Below are 15,966 nucleotides of genomic sequence, written 5' to 3'. Positions count from 1 at the left end.
GAAGGGACTCTAGGGATGACCCATCGACCCCATCAACAGATGAGAACAGTGACTTCCCAAAGCAAAGCAGCAGTAGAGCTGGACCCTCACCTCCCAGCTCCTCCTCCAGCGATCTTTCCACAGCTCCAGCTGATGTCCTCTTGCTTTGCTAGATATCATTGTAACCATTCCTTTGACAAGTTTTATCAAGAAAGTATTGAAAAATATCTTTTCAAGGACAGCAATAAACTGTCTTTGATAGCTAAGTGGGAATGAAATTATTTTCTCTGGTGAAGGCTAATTAAGAAAAAGATGAAAACAAAACTAACTTGAAAAACACAATGGAGGAGATAAAGAAAAATCTGGAGTCTTTAAATAACAGAGCTGACAATACAGAGGATAGAATGAGCAATCTAGAGGACAGGAATGCAGAAATGCTCCAGAGGGAGGAGGAGAGAGAACTAAGACTTAAGAGAAATGAAAAAATTCTCTGAGAAATATCTGACTCAATTAGGAAATGCAAGATAAGGATTATAGGTATCCCAGAGGGAGAAGAGAGGGAAAAAGGAGTAGAGAGCTTGTTCAAAGAAATAATAGCTGAGAATTTCCCAAACCTTGGGAAGGAGCTAGAAATACCAGTGAATGAAGCCAACAGATCTGCTAACTACATCAACATAAAAAGACCCTATCCAAGGTATATAGCAGTAAAGCTGACAAAAGTCAATGACAAAGAAAATATCAAGGGCAGCAAGGCAGAAGAAAATAACATACAAAGGAACTTCCATCAGGCTTTCAGATTTCTCAGCAGAAACCTTAGAGCCTAGGAGAGAGTGGAATGATTTATTCAAAATTCTGAAAGACAAAAACTTTCAGCCAAGAATACTCTATCCAGTGAAATTATCCTTCAAATATGATGGAGAAATAAAAACTTTCCCAGATAAACAAAAGCTAAGGGAGTTCATTGCCACAAGGACCCCCCCCCACAAGAAATGCTCAAGAAGGCCCTCATACCTGAAAAAAAAAAAAAGAGAGAGAGAAAGGGTTTACAAAGCCTTGAGCAAGGAGATAAATAGGTAAACAAAAATCATAAAAATTGCAGCTCTCTATCAGAACAGGCAGCAAACACTTATAACATCACAGATAAAGGGAAGGAAAACACCAAAAATAAATATAATCTCGTCATTTTAACCACAAATTCACTACACAAGATGGAATAAGTTGTGACAATAATAACCTAGAAAGGGAAGAGGAAAGGGATGGAATTAACTTAGTCTAAGGAAATAAGAGGCTATTAGAAAATGGACTATCTCATCTACAAGATGTTTTATACAAACTTAATGGTAACCACTAAACAAATAATCAGAACAAAGACACATATGAAAAATTAAGAGAAAACTAAGAAAACCATCATATAGAACTACCAAACTTAATTGGTAGTCCAAAACAGACAGGAGGAGAAACAAAGGAAATGCAGAAGAACCAGAAAATGAGTGATAAAATAGCAGCATTAAGCTCTCATATATCAATAATCAGTCTAAATGTAAATGGATTGAATTCTCCAATCAAAAGACACACAGTGGCATGATTAATACCAAAGTACATAATTAACAAACCTAAAAGTAGACCTAAACAACAACACAATAATAATAGGGGATCTTAATACCCCACTTACATCAATGGATAGATCATCCAGACAGAAAGTCAATAAGGAAATAGTGGACTTAAATGAAAAACTAGACCAGATGGACTCAATAGATATATAGAGAGCACTCCATCCAAACACAGCAGAATACACATTCTTCTCAAGCATGTATAGAGCATTCTCAAGGATAGACCATAAGTTGGGAAACAAGCCAAGCCTCCATAAATTTAAGAAGACTGAAATCATAACAAGCATCTCTTCCAACCATAACGCTATGAAACTAGAAATCAACTACAAGAAAAAAACTGGGAAAGTGACAAACGTGGAGACTAAACAACATGCTACTGAACAACCAATGGAGCACTGAAGAAATTAAAGGAGAAATCAAAAAATATCTGGAGACAAATGAAAATGAAAATACACCATACCAACTCATATGGGATGCAGCAAAAGCAATCCTGAGAGGGAAATACATAGCAATACAGGCCCACATTAACAAACAAGAATAAGCAATCTTAAACCACACCTAACAGAATTAGAAAAAGAAGAACGAACAAAGCCCAAAGTCAGCCGAAGGAGGGAAATAATAAAAATTAGAGCAGAAATAAATGAAATTGAAACAAACAAACAAAAAAAACAGTAGAAAGGATCAATGAAACAAAGAGCTGGTTCTTTGAGAAGGTAAACAAAATTGACAAACTCTTAGCCAGACTCACTAAAAATAAAAGAGAGAAGGCTAAAATAAATAAAATTAGAAATGAAAGAGGAGAAATTACAACAGATATCACAGAAATACCAAGGATTATAAGAGAATACTATGAAAAACCATATGCCAACAAATTGGACAATCTAGAAGAAATGGATAAATTCTTAGACTCATGCAACCTCCCAAAACTGAATCAAGAAGAAATAGAGAATCTGAATAGACCCATCACAAGTAAAGAGATTGAAACAGTAATCAAAAACCTCCTAAAAAATAAAAGTCCAGGACCAGATGGCTTCTCTGGAGAATTCTACCAAACATTCAAAGAAGATTTAATACCTATCCCTCTCAAACTATTCCAAAAAATAGAGGAAGATGGAACACTTCCTAACACATTCTACAAGGCCAATATCACTCTAATACCAAAGTCAGACAAGGACAATGCAAACAAGGAAAATTACAGGCCAATATCACTGATGAACATAGATGCAAAAATCCTCCACAAAATATTGGCAAACCAAATACAGCAATACCTTAAAAAGATCATACACCATGATCAAGTGGGATTTATACCAGGGGCACAGGGATGGTTCCACATCCACAAATCAATCAATGAGATATACCACATTAACAAAATGAGGAATAAAAGCCACACGACCATCTCAATAGATGCAGAGAAAGCACTTGACCAGATCCAACATCCATTTATGATAAAAACTCTCAATAAAATGGGTATAGAAGGAAAGTACCTTAACATAATAAAGACCATATATGACAAACCCACAGCCAACATCATACTCAATGGGGTAAAACTGAAAGCCATCCCTCTGAAAACAGGAACAAGACAAGGGTGTCCAGTCTCGCCACTCTTATTTCACATAGTACTGGAGGTTTTGGCCAGTGCAATTAGGCAAGGGAAAGGAATAAAAAGAATCCAAATAGGCAATGAAGAAGTGAAATTCTCGCTGTTTGCAGATGACATGATTTTATACATAGAAAACCCTAAAGAATCCATGGGACAACTACTAAAAATAATCAACAACTACAGCAAGGTTGCAGGGTACAAAATCAACTTATAAAAATCAGTTTCATTTCTACTCTCCAATAACGAACTAACAGAAAGAGAACTCAAGAAGACAATCCCATTTACAACTGCAACAAAAAGAATAAAATATCTAGGAATAAATTTAACCAAGGAGGTAAAAGATCTATACAATGAAAACTATAAGACATGATTGAAAGAAATCCATGATGACATAAAGAAATGGAAAGATATCCCACGCACATGGATTGGAAGAATAAGCAGAGTTAAAATGTTCATACTACCTAAAGCAATCTACAGATTCAACGCAATCCCAATCAGAATCTCCAGGACATTCTTCACGGAAATAGAACAAAGAATCCTAAAATTCATATGAGGCAACAAAAGACCCTGAATAGCTAAAGAAACCCTGAGAAAAAAGAACAAAGCTGGAGGCATCACAATCCCTGACTTCAAAATATAGTACAAAGCTATAATAATTAAAACAGCATGGTACTGGTATAAAAACAGACACACAGATCAACGGGACAGAACTGAAAGCTCAGAAATAAAACCACACATATATATGGACAGCTAATCTTTGACAAAGTAGCTAAGAACAAACAATGGAGAAAGGAAAGTCTCTTCAATAAATGGTATTGGGAAAACTGGACAGCCACATGCAAAAGAATGAAAGTAGACCATCATCTTTCGCCACACACAAAAATTAACTCAAAATGGATCAAAGACTTGAAGGAAGACCTGAAACTATAAAACTCCTGGAAGAAAATATAGGCAGTACACTCTTTGACATCGGTCTTGAAGGGGTCTTTTTAAAATTCCACGTCAACTCAGACAAGGGAAACAAAAGAAAAAATAAACATGTGGGACTTCAGACTAAAGAGCTTCTGTAAGGCAAAGGAAACCAGGATCAAAATGAAAAGACAACTCATCGGCTGGGAGAAAATATTTGCAAATCATATATCCGACAAGGGGTTAATCTCCATAATATATAAAGAACTCACACAACAGAACAACAAAAACCAAACAACCAGATCAAAAAATGGGCAGAGGATATGAACAGACATTTTTCCAAAGAAGATACACAGATGGCCAATAGGTACATGAAATGATGTTCAACATCACTAATCATCAGGGAAATGCAAATCAAAACTACACCAAGAAATCACTGCACTCCCATTAGAATGGCTATAATCACCAAGACAAAAAAATAACAAATGTTGGAGGGGTTATGGAGAAAATGGAACCCTCATACACTGCTGGTAGGAATGCAAACTGGTGCAGCCTCTATGGAAAATAGTAAGGAGATTCCTCAAAAAATTAAAAATAGAAATACCATATGACCCAGCTATCCCACAACTGGGTATTTATCCAAAGAACTTGAAATCAACAATCTACAGAGGCTTATGCACCCCTATATTCATTGTAGCATTATTTACTATAGCCAAGAAGTGGAAGCCACCCAAGTGTCCATCAACTGATGATTGGATAAAGAAGATATGGTGTATATATATATATATATACATGTATATATATACATATATATATACACATATATATATGGTGTGTATATATATATATATATGGTGTGTATATATATATATATACTGGAATACTACTCAACCATAAAAAAAAACAAAATCGTCCCACTCGCAACAACATGGATGGACCTGGAGGGTATTATGTTAAACAAAATAAGCCAGATGGAGAAAGATAAACACTGGATGATTTCACTCATATGTGGAAGATAAACTATCACACAGACAGAAAGAACAGTTTGGTGGTTACCAGGGGAAAGGGGGTTGGGGGTGGTGACAAGGGGTGAAGGGGCACATTTATATGGCAACTGACAAATAATAATGTACAACCGAAATTTCACTATAGACTCTTACGACCTCAAAAAAAAAAAAAAAACAAAAAAAGAAAAAGATGAAAACAAAACTAACTGTTCCTTAACTTGAAGACAACGATATAAGTGTTCATCATTAGTGTTCTTTCTAAAGAAGGGTGTGTCTACATGTTTCCAAATGGATTATCAATGTCTACTATTAAACATCTAGTTTTCAGAATACTTGGTTTGGCTTTAAGCAAAAACCAGGTAACAAGGAGCTTCTAGAGTAGACCACACATATAGATCGTGTAAGCTGTAGCCACATAATACTAAGCGAATGGCCAATTTGATCGTAGGAGGGGCCAATTCAGTTGGAAAAAAAATGGTTTGGGGGCTTTCCTTAAATGTCCCTAGGAAAGTGATGCGAATACACATCTTGTTGGGGATCTGTTAACTAGATTCTGAAATTTGTGCATATTGGAACTGTGCAAAGCGAGGGCTTTGTCAAGCAGCTACAGTTTGGTGAGAATTTAAGGACCAGCCATTATATCAAAAGGACTCTAAATACACTACCTCATTCAATAACCCTTTAAGAATTGTGGGGAGGTGGCATTATCCCCATTTTACAGACATGGAAACTGAGGCATGGAACGGTTAAGAGACTTGCCCACAGCCACAGCTAGCAAGATTTGAATTAAGGTTGGCCTGACCCCAGAGCCTGCGCAATCATTATGTTAAGTAACTTACTCTGTTTTTATCCCCTAAAACATTGGGCCAAAATTCCCAACAACTCCATGTTCCACAAAAGTGGCTGGGTGAGGTAAAGGACATGACTCGGTGGCAGCAGTGAGAACAGACATGAGAGAGATGCTGACCACACAAGTTCCTGAGTCTGAACGTCTCCATCACTCGGTCATTTCACTTATTATGTGAAGAACAGTTCCCCACGAGGCCACGTGATCTACAATATATAAAGTCTCCAATACATAATGGTTCCAGCAAAATTCCAGGTCCATACAACATGGAAGAACAAGTTGTACAGGAAGTACTGCCTTGCTAGGAAAAAGGTTAGGCCACAGCTGTGAGGATCTGAGTCCCGTTGGAAAGCCCAGTGTGAGGCGAGGAAGACAGCACTCTCAGCACAAACACGTCATTTCCACACTCGGGGAAGTAAACGTACTCCAGGCATCAACCTAGAAAAGGCCACTTGATTTTCAGATGGTATCATGTTGATATAAATCTACTGCCTCATACTATCTCCCCCACTTTTGATTTTCTTGCCAAGACTGGAAAATACGACTTACTGTGAGTCACAGCCACTCACCCAGGAGAGATGCCCTCTACGGTACCATGGCGCACTTCTCTCCCCCACATCCACCCAGTGGAGAGAGCTCCCGCCAGCTCCTGTGGGGCGTGCGGAGCCTCACGTTACCCGTCCTGATGTGGGAGCAAATTCCCCCTGATGAACTCAGACAGCACTCTCAAAAGCAACCACATCCTGAAATATTCCTCCCAAGCCCTAAGGGCTATAGCTGATGTAGCTAATCAACAGTTTCAGCATGCCACTAAAGTAACAATAGATATTTTTCTCTAAGAAAAAATAAATAAAACAAAAACTAAGGCACTAGGACATAGTTGATTTTTCTAAGACAGCTGCAGTGTTATTAGAAGCACAGAAACACTAGACTGGATATCAATGCCCCTCAAGTTAGAATGTTATAAACAATAAAACTGCCGGACCAGACCTCTCTGGTGGTCAGGGAGCATCGTGCAGTCCCTGCTCCCCTCATACCACCCAGCAAGGAGCCTTGAACATACAGGTATCCACAAATCCTTACTGGATGGATCAATGAGTCAAACTCTACGCCTGAATGAGACCCAGTAGTAAAGGCATCCTTAGTTCTAAGTTGAGCCTCTTATCTTTTATAAAAGAGTCTCTTAATTATCCTGTCCCTCACTCAGAGAAAGACTCTTGACTACTACTTGCATCTGCTGTCATTTGGGTCAGAGTCACGTGGCAGGAACCAGGTGGGGTACACGTAGCACTGGAAACATTCCACCTCTTGTGCTGGGTGGTGGGTTCTCGGTATTCATATCATTATAATATTTCATAGCTTACCAGTACAAATTAAAACTATTGTTATGTTTTAATATACCAAATGAAATAAATCCAAAATCACAGATAATTGTTTTTCAGTGATGAGGGAGTAGGGCTGTTAAGGGATATTTAAATTTTGCAAAGGACAATATCATGTTTGAGAGGAAAGAAATACCATATATTAAGATTTTGTTATAAAATTTGCCTGCTACGCAAGCATATTAAAAAATAATTTAAGGATAACGACTAAAAGAAATAGAAGCACAACCTACAGCTTCTAAAATAGAGAAAATAAAAGATAATTCTGAAAACTGTGTCAATTTGACAAAAAGCAGGAAAAAGTAATAAAATAGAAAACACAAAATAAGACTAATCATATCAGTAATCACACTCAATAATCAGATTGAACTCACTTATTAAGAAGTCAGATTATCAGAATAGGTTTCAGAAAAATGAAGCTAGGTGCTGCTTACAAGGAGAATATTTAATAATAAAGTTATAAAGAAAACTGAAAATGAATAGGCAGAAAAAGATTTACCAGGAAAATGTTAACCAAAGAAAGTTGGTCTGGCAATATTACCAACAGATAAAACAGAATTTAAGGCAAAAGTTTAAAGAGAGACACTACATAATGAAAGACTATACAACAATTAAGAACTTGGTTATACATTAACACCCCAGACTCAAAATATCAGCAAATATTAATATTGATGATATTGACATATCTATTGCAAAAGAAACTGATCGATCACATAGTCAAAAAATTAAGAGAGAGATGGTTTGAATAGCATCATTAATAAAGTTGAACGCATTCTTGTATATAGAACCCTGTATTCAACAAACAGATACACATCTTTTATAAAACCTTTTTGTGGAAAATTACAATACTACATTATTGAAGGTACTGTATGGTTACATTATTGGTCACCAAGTAAGTTGCAACAAATATCAAAGAATCAGTACCAAAGGCATCAAAGCAATTCAATAGATGAAGGAACATACAGACTTTTAAACAAGTGGAGCTGGAACAAGTGGACATCAATACAGGAAAATAAAAATGGGCCTTGACCTCCACATCACACCATACACAACAACGAACTTGTGATAGATTATAGATCTAAGGGTAAAAGTTAAAAACAATAAAGTTTCTAGAAGAAAACATAAGAAATTATCTTCTCAACCTGGGAATAGGTAAAGATTCTTAGAACACAGAAAGCAACAATCATAAAAGTGATAAATTAGAGTATATCAAAATTAAAATTTTCTCTCATCAAAAGCCAGAGTTATGAAAATGAATAGAAAAGCCACAGATTGTGCGAAAATATTTTCAAAATCTGACAAAGGACTTGTAGCATGAATATATAAAGAAGTCTGACAATGCAACTTTTTAAAAGCCAACCTAATTAAAAATAGGCAGAAGACTTAACCAAACATTCACAAAAGAAGATAGAGGAATGGCCAACAAGCAAATGAAAAAGTGCTCAATATTATCAACCATGGAGAAATGCAAATCTAAATCACCATAAGATAGTACTACTCACCCACTAAATTAGCTAAAATTAAAAGCCTGAAACATCATATATCACCAAGGATTTGGAATAACCAGAACTCTCACATTGCTTGTAGGAGTGTAAAATGATACAACCACTTTGAGAAAAGATCTGGAAGTATCTTATAAAACTAAACACACTATTGTTTTGGTGGTTCTAACAGGATAATTAGGCAAAAAATAAAAGATATTCAGATTGGAAAGGAAGTAGTAATGACACGATCTTGTATATAGAAAATCCTAAGAAATCTACAAAAAACTTTAAGAGCTAATAAATGAATTCAGCAAGGTTGCAGGATACAAAATCAATATACAAAAGTAAATTGTATTTCTATATACTAACAATGAATGACCCCAAAATGAAATTAAGGAAACAATTCTATTTACCATAGCATCAAAAAGAAGAAAATATTTCAGGAATAAGTTTAACAAAAAAATGAGACATACACTGAAATCTATAAAACATTGTTGAAAAGTTAAAGGAAGTCTAAATAAATGGAAAGACATCTTACGTTAATGGATTGAAAGACAAAATTGTTAACACAGTAATACTTCCAAAATTGATCTACAGATTCATTGCAATCAATATCAAAATCCCATCTGCCCCCCAGCCCCGAAATTTACAAGCTGGTCCTAAGATTCATATAAGGATACAAGGGATCCAGATAGGCAAAACAATCTTAAAAAGTAAGCAAGTTGGGGGACTCACACTTCAAAGCTACAGTTATCAAGACAGTGTGGTACTGGCATAAGACAGACATAAATCAATGGAATAGAATTGAGAATCCAGAAATGAATCCTCACAATTACAGTCAGTTGATTTTTGACAAAGGTGCCAAGACAATTCAATGGGGAAAGATATCCCTTTTAACAAAGGCTGCTGGGACAATTAGATATCTAGACACAAAAGAATGAAGCCCTACCTCACACCATATACAAAAATTAACTCAAAATGGATCATAGAGCTGAAACTATAAACTCTTAGAAGAAAGAGTAAAGTTTTGTGACCTTAAATTAGCCAGTGGATTCTTAGATGACACCAAATGTTGAACGAAAAAAGAAAAACAAATTTCAGAATGATGCCTGCAGCACAACACCTTTCAAATAAAGCTTAAAAACATTCAAAACAAATATTATGAATAAATATATATGTAGAATAAATACACAAATATGCATCATAATCAATCTCAGAATAGTGATTACTTTTAAGGAGAGGAAGGGGGTAAAGGAATAAATTAAGGGCTTTGCTGTAATCTTTTGTTTCTGAAAAAACTTCTCTGAAACAAATACAGCATACGGTTAATATTTGGTAAAAGTGGGTATGGGTATACACATATACCTTTATGTGTATTTGAAATATTTTACAATTTGAAAGATTACATTTTTAAAATAATGAGACATCCTTATCATGAGCATTCGTTGCCAGTACAACACAGGGCAAAAATGAAGGTAAATTAAACTAACTGACCTAAAACTACACTAATCTCAAAAATATTTTAGAAATTGCTTTGGGAATAACCCCTGATATCAGATTCTTTGTCATTCTTTGTCATTCAAATTAGAGTACGAAGTACATGCTCTCAGAATGATTACTGGAATTTTCCACTTGTTTGTATTCTATACAAATAATTGTGGCTTATGTTTATTTTAGTAAATTTCTCTCTCTCTGCTCCTAAATTTGTTTTCATTAAATTTTCCCAAGCTTAAATCTCTTCCTTTTGTTTTTTTCTTTCCCCTAGATTTGTACTTCCTTTTCTAAGCAACGGTAAAACATTATTTTCTTTTCCATTTGCTCATAAATCAAACACTACATTTTCTTGGTTGGTTTTTCACTTTCTTCTACATGTGGGTTGGTTTGTTTACATCTTTTCTGCATCTTTACTTATCCCAAGTAGAGGACAGGCTCCCAGGTGCTAACAAGCTATAGTTTTTACAAGGAGGCCGCTCACTTCTTTAGGTCTACCTGAATAATGTATATGCAGACGGGGAGTTAATAACTACTTAAAAGGGTACAAGCCCCTCTCACACACGTTTCTATGTAGGAGGCATAGGAAGCTGGAGGAGCTGCAGGGGGGACACAGTTGCTGTCGTTGTTAGAAGGAGGTCAATGCTGCAGGTGCTGGGCCTTCTCTCCCCGGAGCCAGTTCCCTCCGGGTTTGAGAGCCCAGTAGGCTGCTTGGCTCAAGTCCCACGGGTCTTGTGTCAGCTTCTCTTCCCAACCAACAACAACAGTCATCACTTACTGAGCGCCTTCCACTGCCAGGCAGTGTCCTAGGCACTCATGTCATTTCATCTGACTCATAACTCCCAGCGAGAGAGGCATTGTCATCTCTATTTCACAGACAGGGCGCTGGGCGGAGAGGTGAAGCAACACAGACAAGGTCCCGCAGCTGGCTCAAGCAGAGCAGGATTCACACCCAGCTGTGGCTGCTGGCAAAGCCCTGCCCTTCACCACACACGGGGCGTGGAGCAGAGTGTGGAACAGACTAGATTTTTGGTGGAAGAATTGTTCTCCCTCACCATCCACCAGGCAATCTACCTGTTATGCGCAACACAGGGCAACGTTCAAGTCTTCGGGAAAACAATTTGAGTCCTCAAGTCCAACATTAAAAACAAGCATTTACATACAGAGACAAACAGATACATTATGCATGTGGGTACAGGCATGTATGTGGGGGCAACGATGGCGAAATGCGTAGCCCCAGAAGAGCCTCTCAGAGGGGGTCACATAACCACAGGCTCTGAAAACGAAGCCCCTCCTGAGCGATGGAGGCCTACCTGAATAGGATCCTGTGTCAGTCTCATGGGCCCGATGCGTACCTCCGCGGAAGAAACCTGCTAAAGAAAGGAGAGCATGTGAGATGGGTCAAGTCAAACCACACAAACTGACAAATCCTCTGTACACAGGTGTTACACTGTGCCACCTGGCAGATGCTAAATAAAAGGATGCAATTTATATTGACATGGAGACAGGTTACAAAACATCATGTCCAGTACAAATCCTGTTTGTAAAAGAATATACATTTATATGCATTGCAAGCATCTGGGAGGATGTATCCCCAAATGCTAAGAGGTGGGATTTCGGGTTGTTTTTACTTATGTGCATGGATTTTTACAATAAGTATGTTTTACAGGAGAAAATTCAATTCAATAATTATTTACTGAGCACCCACTATGTGTGGGCACCACGCGAGGCTATTATTCTGAAACTTCAAAAGAGAGTAAAAATTTCTTACATATGTGGAAGCTAAAGCATTTCTATGGTGTCAGAGCTGTTCCTACATTTAGATATTCTTCTTATCTTCCTGTTTTAATATGAAGAATAAATGGCTTACTCTTACCCACGTTCACCATGAATAAGTTACTCATCTCAGTTGTGTCTCCTCCATGACCGCAGAGGCTAACCTGACCCCCGACTCCAGGAAGGAGCTTAGGTGTTCATTGGCCAACAGCATCTAACCGCCTTTGGCAGCAAACATCGAGCAAATATTTGTCTAAATTACTTGGATTTCTAAAAATGACTTTTTTCTAGACAACTGGACTGAAGGTCTTGGCCTCACCTCCATGGATCCAATTTTGTTTTTCTCTAAGAGGCTGCAGTTGGTTTGCCACTACTTGGAAGCTTATCCTGCATCCAACACACTGTGTGGGCCCCTGTCCATGGGTGGAACACCTTCAGCAAGCATCAGAACTCAGAGGACCAGAGACATCACAATGAGTCAAGGGCCAGAGGAGGCTTTATCAGTTAAAAAACAAGAAAAGCAGAACTTTCTTTAAATTATACTTTTGAAGACTAAAAATTTCCCTTTCTCCTTTCTTCCCCTCTTCCCATGCTTAACTCCTGGTGTGCATGGTATGAATCTTCTCCAAAACATGACCGTACAAGTCGCGGACATTCTTCTCCTCTGTGAGGTTGATCCCCCAGCCCATCCTGGCATCATTGTGTGAGGAAATGATGCTGGGGCTTTGGCCTCTCTCTAAACCAGCCAGCAGAATACAAGAGCCCTCTGATGACCGCTCATGAGGTTCCCAGCCCTCTGTGGTGGGTTCTCAGAAGGGCAAAGCTGCTCTCTCTTTGGGGGAGGTGACCTCCTGACAGCGGATCCTTCTAGCAAGCCGGTCACAACTAAACCAGCTCGGGGCCTCCAGTCCCTGAGCCCACGGACAGGAAAAAGTTCCTTCAGTGTCTCACTGCTGTCTTCAGGTAAAAGTGACACACTCAAGTTGAGTGTGTCACTCGCTTATGCTTTTCTCTAAGCAAAACAACATTCTGCACGGTGTGTGTGCTGATATACACCAGCCCCCCCGTGTACGTGCCCAGCCCCAAGAATAATTACACTGGAGGAGGGATGTCACCAGGCTCCCTGTGTCACTGGGCCTCTGGCCCCAAACCAGCTCCACCCCAAAGGGAGTTTTTATTGTTTGAAACAGACATTCTCCTTCAAAAGCAGTGTAATTGCCAGAATTTTGCTAAAAAGTTAATGATTAAGAAGAGAAACCAATTTGGTACAGTAAGATAAATCCGATTGATAATCTGGGACATCGTTTCACTCTCCCTGTGGTCTCTCCTAGGTTCACTGCATCCACCACACACAGGTGCCCCCCTCCAACAAGGCCTCCTGTCAGTGGTTTCTCCAGCAAATTGGTTCCCAAAGGGGTCATCTAGGGGCATAAAATGAACAAATGAAATAAATCAATAAGTTAAAAAGGAATAAGAAAAAGTGACTTGTTTTGGAAGGCTAAGAGACTAAGGGAAGGACTCAAGCTAAAAGGGCACAGACTGTCCAAAAAATGATAATTTACCCTTAAGCAATACATTCCTGTATACTTTCTGAGTAACCAATATGAGCATGAAGTAGTTACACAGGTCATTTTAAACTCTGCCAGGAGATCATCTGATGACTGTGTCATGTCCCTTAACCCCCTTCTGTCCCAAGCATTGTGGTAGGCACTTCCACATGAGTGATCTTAGGAAGACAGGCAATGGCCACTGAGTGACAACATGGAGTAAAAGCAACACTCAGGCTAGAAGGCATCCTTTTCCTGCCAAAAGACAGGAAAGACCCTACGACTTTCTCTTACAGCCACAAAGTTCCCTGCCCGCATCCAGCATTTGAAGCTCTGCCAGAGCCAGCTCAGATGGAAGGAAAGCAGAGCTCAGTGGAAGGACCACAAGATTGGTAGACCCGCTCGAGAGCCCTGCCTCTCACCTCTCTACCTGCTCCTCACCCATCTCCTCCCAGCCCCACTTCACTGTGCCACCTCCCCACATGCTGTCTCTCCACCTCCACCGCCAGCTTGGGGGCCTCAGTTTACCAGCTCCTGTACATTTTGCTTCTTGTCTCTTGGCTTGCCTTTCCCTTCTTGGGCTCCCAGTCATCTGACCTTGGCTTCTGTCCAAGAGAGGTCAACTATCCCAACAGAACCCGGGTACCTGTCCTTTTTGGCTCTGAGGACTGGAACGAGGCAGTGATCAGCAGAGGAAAATCTGCAGCAGGTATGGTCACAGAGAGCAGCAGTTTGCAGAGTTCTCTTTCTGACACAGGAGTCTTACTGCCTGAATTTCACCAATTTGTAAAAAAGCAATTATGAACAGAAACAGGAGACCATTTACTGATGTCTGTGTAGCCAAGCCAAGATTCTCTACTTCAAAGAGTGAACTTTGAGCAACTGCAGATGCACAGATCCTCAATTAACATATTAGCTCCGATTCCAGGAAGTGCCCAACTTTGCCAAGGACACAGAAGCAAGAAGGGGCAGAGTCATAAGTAATACAATTCCAGCTCCTGAGAGGAGAGGAGGATGCGACAAGAGTGTGAAGAGAGACAAGCTTCCTAGCCACTCTGACCACACAGCTTTCCCCGACAGTCTAATGAGGAGGGACTACTGACCAAGAGTGCAATTTTAACTGCCCAACATTTACAGTGTGTCAAATATTTGTGCAAACACACGTGTGAGCATGGTAACACACACAAATGTCATGTAGCTAGCTCGCCAAGAAAAAAAAAAGTCCTATTTTGTAGCATTTGCTGATTCTATGGTGTAAATACTCTCACCGTAGCTGATCTCAAGCTAGAAACGCAGGTCCCTGAATGTGCAATTGGGAATGTATCTCCTCATTCAGATACGGTCTATGAGTGGCAAAGTCATTCAGTCCTTGTTGATCTGCAAATGTCTACCACTCGCTTTTGTTTGATAGTTTAGCAGGGTACAGAATTCTGGTTGGTAGACATTTTTTTTTTTCCCTCAGACTCGGAAGTTGAAGGAGAAGGAGATACTACTTCTGGTTTTGGAGGTGGGGAGATGAGGAAGGCTTCATTAAGACTTCCTAAGTCATGAAGAACAGGAAGACAAAGAGCCTGGGTTGGGAGAGGAGATTCCAGGCATATAGAAAAACACGCAAAGGAACAGAGGCAAGAATACAAAGGTGCTTATGGGAGAGAGATCAAGAGTCCAGAGAAGCTGGGTTACAGAGGGAGTGAAGGGGAGGACTGGGAGGATACTGGACAGGAACTCCCTTTTTATTCTGTAGGCACCAACCACACTGCAGGTTTTGAGCGGAGGATTAATAGGATCAGATTTATGATGGGAAAATCAAACATTTGGTTTGCCTACTTTCTGGATAGACAAGAACAGAGATTTAGCAAAAAACAAACAATGACACTGCTATGAGTAGGAACTACAGCAGTGAACTAGCAAGTGGAAAAACATCACAATGATCAAGAAAAAAATTACAAAACCCCACACATCTTGGCCTCATTTCAACGGAGAGGGAACTCCAAGATGAAGACCAGGTGGCACAGGGTAGGCAGAAGAAAGAGACAAAAATCAAGGTTGGCGAGGTTGGCTGGTTCACCTGTCACCACACCACATTCTCAGGTGGTTATGCCACAGCTCTTGGTAGTCTCAGCTTCAGGAATTTTGTGAAATAACCTGGAATCGAGTTTGAGAGCTTCCCTCAAACAAGAAGGAAGTGAGAATTCAGGAAGACAAGTGGTTGACCTGGAAAGCCCTTCCAACCCCACCTGCTCGGTACATTCACTCCCCCTCCAGGCTCGCTCAAATGCCCCACTCTCTGAGGGCTGGTTATGCCCGGCGGCACCACGGCAGAACTCACGACTC

The 15,966-nt window shown here is 39.3% G+C and overlaps 1 protein-coding gene across 7 annotated transcripts in view; it reads right to left on the bottom strand.

Moving 5' to 3' along the window:
* PDE8B (phosphodiesterase 8B) overlaps positions 1–15,966 on the bottom strand; it is a 203,781-nt gene that overhangs the window by 101,775 nt on the left and 86,040 nt on the right. For 4 of the 7 annotated variants that reach the window (XM_058566465.1, XM_058566640.1, XM_058566803.1 and 1 more), the window contains exon 2: positions 11,623–11,682. In XM_058566465.1, the coding sequence (XP_058422448.1) occupies positions 11,623–11,682 (60 nt within the window). The remainder of the gene's footprint in view (positions 1–11,622; positions 11,683–15,966) is intronic. The other 3 variants (XM_058566553.1, XM_058566725.1, XM_058566891.1) reach the window with 1 other exon arrangement.

This window comes from Diceros bicornis, chromosome 1 (genome assembly GCF_020826845.1).
Source record: "Diceros bicornis minor isolate mBicDic1 chromosome 1, mDicBic1.mat.cur, whole genome shotgun sequence".
NCBI lineage: Eukaryota > Metazoa > Chordata > Mammalia > Perissodactyla > Rhinocerotidae > Diceros > Diceros bicornis.
The sequence above is the reverse complement of the archived record's forward strand: the minus strand, read 5'-3'. Positions and strand labels throughout refer to the sequence as shown.